The 5,142-nt window shown below is 43.3% G+C and overlaps 1 protein-coding gene across 1 annotated transcript in view; it reads left to right on the top strand.

Moving 5' to 3' along the window:
- Positions 1-3,818, top strand: part of LOC107123972 (T-cell receptor-associated transmembrane adapter 1) — a 19,115-nt gene extending 15,297 nt beyond the window's left edge. The window contains exons 4-6 of the mRNA XM_015427340.1: positions 1,011-1,081; positions 1,758-1,818; positions 3,611-3,818. Coding sequence (XP_015282826.1) covers positions 1,011-1,081; positions 1,758-1,818; positions 3,611-3,818 — 340 coding nt within the window. The remainder of the gene's footprint in view (positions 1-1,010; positions 1,082-1,757; positions 1,819-3,610) is intronic.
- The last annotated feature ends 1,324 nt before the right edge of the window (positions 3,819-5,142 follow it).

The raw sequence follows: 5,142 nt of genomic DNA, 5'->3' as shown, positions 1-5,142 counted from the left end.
GGTCCCGGCCGCTGCAGGCTCCACTGCTGAGCCCCATCAGGGGCCTGGCGGTGGACCGGCAAGGCCAGCAGGAGTTCGAGGAAGCCCCGCCAAGGCCCTCCCTGGCCCCAGGCAGGCAGGGGTGGGGAGAGGCGGGGAGGAAGCAACTTACCCTCCCTCTTCTCCTGCCTCCTCCTAGCTGAATGAGGGCTGGAAGGGGGGCGGCCAGAAGCAGGGGGCAGGGCTTCGTCGTGTGCCCCCCCGCACCTCACCCAGGGGAACGGCAATCCCCGCGATCCCCCCGAATCGACCTCTGGCTATTGTAGATTATTAACATAGCATAGTTCGCTATGAACAAAACAGTGTTTGTAAAAGCAGACCCCCCCCCCCTTTCAGATTATTTCCACTGGTATCACAGCAAATACCATCTTTGAAGAAATTACTTTGTTGTGCAATCAGAAGTAGAATTACAACTTCCATTGATGGCAGAGCTCTGTTTAGGATTCCACTGCTAATGTGACAAATCCTAAAAAAAAATTAAAAATCATTTCAAGTTGCTACTTTATTCAAAATATTTTAGTGAATAATAGGCTAACAGTACAATCCCAAATAGAATCACACTGTTCTGACTCCGCTGAGGTGAACAATCTTAGAAGGGTGTCCAGGTATCTTTAAGAAGTGTGCATGCACACAAAAGCTTATACCCAGAAACAATGCTCCCTCTAAGCTGTGGAGTCTTGTGAGCAAAAATCCTACTTTGTGAGCTACTGGCATTAAAGCTGTGAGTGAGCGATTTGGCTACTGCATAAATTAGTTTGTTCTGGAGCCATCCTTCCTGAGCTATGACAAAAATCTGTGAGCTGGAGGCTAAAAAACTGAGCTAGCTCACACTAACTGAGCTTAGAGGGAACACTGCCCAGAAAAAAACTTTTGTTGGTCTTAAAAGTGCCACTGAATGGAAACTTTGTTCTGCTGCTTCAGACTAACATGGCTACCCAGTTGAATCTAGCTTTGAAAACTTTATTTCATAGCCACGAAGAGTTTTATACTGAAGAAGGCCCTGTTTATGACAACCTCAATCACCATCAACAAGATATTCTAAGTAAGTTATGCTTAAGAATTAGCATTTATTATAATAAACAAATCTATTCCTTATAGGGGCGATGGGAATATTTAGCAGTTCTAAACTGTGGTTTTATATTTTGGTTTTATGTATTTTTATGTATTCTATTCTATTTACTTTACAGAGCTGCCTTGAGCTCTGTAAGGATGGAAGGTGGCAAATAAATGTTTTAAATAAATAAATAAATAAATAGATAAATATTGTCTTATGTATATCTTGCTTTCAAAAGGGGGTAGAAGGTTGTAAGGAGCACAGTTGTCTTTTATGTATGCAAACAATTTTTTTTAAAAAGTTCTAACTATCGAGCACTGAGCATGTTCCATCATAATATATATATATTTAATTTTGGGTATTTTGTGTGTATGTGTGCGTGTGCCCATGCCTGGAAGTCATGGCAACCTCTGGCGACTCCTACTTGGGCATGGAGGACGTTCAGAGAAGTCTGCCTCTGCCTCCTGGCCCTTCTGAGATCAGGCTTGCCTGGGCTATCCAGGTCAGGGCCCATCATAATATTTTCATAGTCCAGGACCTTAACCTCTATGTCTACTGTATCACATATTTAGAATTACCATGCCAAATAATTTTGAATCACCTGTCTAGTTCAGGACTTTTAATCACATGCAGCATCACTCACTTTTTAAATTTTGATCTCCAGATGAAAGTTACTATGAACAAATGAACGCCCATTCTCAGACGTCCAACAATGAAGTACAGGTATTACCATTGATACAACAGCATTGTTGTTCATATTTGGACATTTAAAATCAGTGTTGCTTGTGTGTATTTAAATGCCAGAATTTAAAGCATACTGCCTTGGAGCTAATTAGCCAGCTAGTGAGTTAGAGAGAGAATCAAAAATTGAGCATGAGGAAAACAAGAGAGGGATGCGAAGAAGAGAAGGATACCCCAGAATAAACACATCAAAGTGCCATTGAAGTTAATGACATTTGAACAATCAGACTTCATGTTTATGGGCAGAATGCACCAAATGTCCCTTAAGGGCTTCATTCCTTAAATTTGCCTAAACCTTTATCCTAAACAAGAATTCATTTTAGGGAGCAAATAATGTGCCTGCAGTCAAAGGATTCCCATTCCTTTCTATGAAAAACTGCCCCCTATCTCAAGAGCAGATACTTTTCATGGTAAAGAAGTATGAGAAAAGGTGTGAATTCCTATGGCATTGCTTGCTGTTATAATTCCTTGGACACAAAATAACCCCTGTTTATGGTTAAAGGTAAAGGTTCCCTTGCTCGAAAACCAGTCGAGTCCAACTCTAGGGTTGCAGTGCTCATCTCCGTTTCAAAGCCGAAGAGCCAGCGCTGTCCAAAGACGTTTCCGTGGTCATGTGACCGACATGACTAAACACCAAGGCGCACGGAACATTGTTACCTTCCCACTTTATCTACTTGCAATTTATCTACTTGCAATTTCTTGCTTTCGAACTGCTAGGTTGGTAGGAGCTAGATCCACCATCATATTTCACAGCATTTTAGAAGAGCTGCCATCAGTCCAATTTGTGACTGGGGGGGGGGGGTGTTGGGGTTAATCTGTCCATTCTGCATGGCTTCACCCATCAAAATTGATCCCTGCCTATAATTAGACCTGAAAGGAGAAAAAATGTGGCCTTTCTTACCTACATCTTTTTCTTCTAAGACCAATATCAGTGTGGGATGTGCGTGTGTTGCTTTCCCTAGGTGAAACCACACAAGGATTAAGGATCCAACCTCTTGCCTCCCGCACATTCCTTGTCTGAATCAGGGTCATGTGTAGTTTCAAGGCGGTAGAGCATCTGCTTTGCATGCAGCTCTCAGGTTCAGACCCCAGCATTTGCAGTTAAAAAGGATCAGGCAGCGGGTGATTTAAATGACCTCTGCTCAAGACCCTGGAGAGCTGTTGCCATTCACAGTAGACAGTACTGATCTCGACAGGCCAGTGGTCTGGCTCATGACTGCAATTTATCTTGTTAAACACCTGTGGGAAGATCCACAAACAGATCTAGTGTTTCATCTTGTTTGATATTCAGCCCCATTAAACAGAGTGAAACTTAGTGAGTGGGCATGACGCAGCTAAGTCACATGTAAACGGGACAAATGAGCAGTGACTAAGTATGGTATTTTATACGAGTGATTGTTAATGCTTCAAGGGTTTTTTTTTTTACCCTTGAGCCAGTTTGGTGTAGTGGTTAAGTGTGCGGACTCTAATCTGGGAGAACCGGGTTTGATTCCCCACTCCTCCGCTTGCACCTGCTGATGTGACATTGGGTCGGTCACAAGCTCTGGCACAGCTGTCCTTGAAAAAGAGCCGTTTGTGTCAGAGTTCTCTCAGCCCCACCCACCTCACAGGGTGTCTGTTGTGGGGAGGGGAAGGGAAAGGAGTTTGTAAGCCGCTCTGAGACTCCAAGTGAAGGGCGGGGTATAAATCCAATCTCTTCTTCTTCTTCTTCTCTTGATGATCAAGAACACAATCAACTCCAGATTATTAATGCAAATAAATTTCTTTTTAGCCAACAGCTGAGCGTCAGATGTGCTATGCTTCCCTTGATCACAGTGTCAAAAGAAAACACAAAAACCTTCGAAAAAAGAAATATCCTCCATTAGAATCAGAGGAAGATCAGCTGAGCAGAAACTGCTCCATGCCCTCTGACACCTGCATTTATCTCAACAGTGAACAGCTGAGCATCGAAAACAAAGTTTCTGAAGATTCTTCCTGCCAATGATGATCCCTTAAGTTTGTCTGGTTCAATTCACACTACAAGTGCCAAATTTCAGTTGGGACACAGCTAAATCAAATCACTGTAGTTGATGAAATATATAATTTTATTGTGTGTAAATAAATAGCCAGCAACGGGGATTACAATTTGGTAGTGAAGGGTGCATTTGAATTAAAGCATAAAGGTGCATTCAGTTTACAGTGCAACTGGAAGCATCTAAATCAGGGATCCCCCACCATGGTGCCCGTGCCCACAAATACGTTTCCTGGCGCCCACCAAGTGTTTTTAGAAAGTGGGTGGGGTCAGGTGGGGCTTTTGCTCAGCAATGCTTCTGAGTAGCTGTTGATATTTGATTGCCTGTCCAGATTTTTACCTTTACCTTTTTACAGTTTTTTTTAAAAAATGTTGCTTTGGCAGCAGCTGCCACCACAGCATAACAATCTTCATTATTTGACTGAAGGTTAGCCGTGTCAAGCCATTTTGTGGCTGGCTCTGCCTCCTGTGGCAGCCATTTTGTGGCTGTGCCCACCATGCTGTGTCAGAATGCCAAAAGTTGCCTGTAGGCTCAAAAAGGCCGGGGATCCTGGCTTAGATATTCCCCCACTAATTCTGGCTGTGTGTGAATGGTGTTCCAATACAAGCCCAGCAACAGCAATGTAACTATTTTGCTCAGCACTTTGCAGATAAATAGCATTTGTAATGATTTGGGAATCTCCATTAGCCATCACAGGGTCAGATGGTGGACAGCATCCTTGATGTTTAAGGCCTGCCACTTGCTTGTTTTAAACTTGCCCTTCCTGGCTGCTTAGATCTTTGGGGGAGGTTAGCTGGCTGGTTCCAAGAGGAAATTAATGCCTCCTTGAGAGGATAGTTGTCCCAGCCTTGAAACAGGCTGTGGTATTAAAGAAACCTACCCTGGGCCCAGGAAGGGAACGTGTCATGGTATAGCCTGGTCTCATCAGATCTCAGAAGCTAAGTATGGTTAGTACTTGGAAAGAAGACTCTGCAGAAGAAGGCAATGGCAAACCACCTCTACTTCTTACTTGCCTTGAAAGCCCCTTGCTGGGGTTGCCATAAGTCAGCTGAGACTTGATGGCACTTTACACATACCCCCAGGCCCAAAAGCCTTGTATAATTACTGACCAATCTCAAAGATCCTACTTTGAGCACAGTGACTAAATGGGTGGTACCCAGAGAATTTCAAGGATTCTTGATGAAGCAGGTTGTCTGGATCATTTTCATGCTGATTTCAGGTCACTTTGTAGAAAACGACATGGCCTTGGTTGCCAATTTTAATTGTTTTTGTGTTTTTACATATGTATTTCATTGG

The sequence above is a fragment of the Gekko japonicus genome, unplaced genomic scaffold, assembly GCF_001447785.1.
Source record: "Gekko japonicus isolate JY-2015 unplaced genomic scaffold, Gekko_japonicus_V1.1 scaffold1838, whole genome shotgun sequence".
Classification (NCBI taxonomy): domain Eukaryota; kingdom Metazoa; phylum Chordata; class Lepidosauria; order Squamata; family Gekkonidae; genus Gekko; species Gekko japonicus.
The sequence above is the reverse complement of the archived record's forward strand: the minus strand, read 5'-3'. Positions and strand labels throughout refer to the sequence as shown.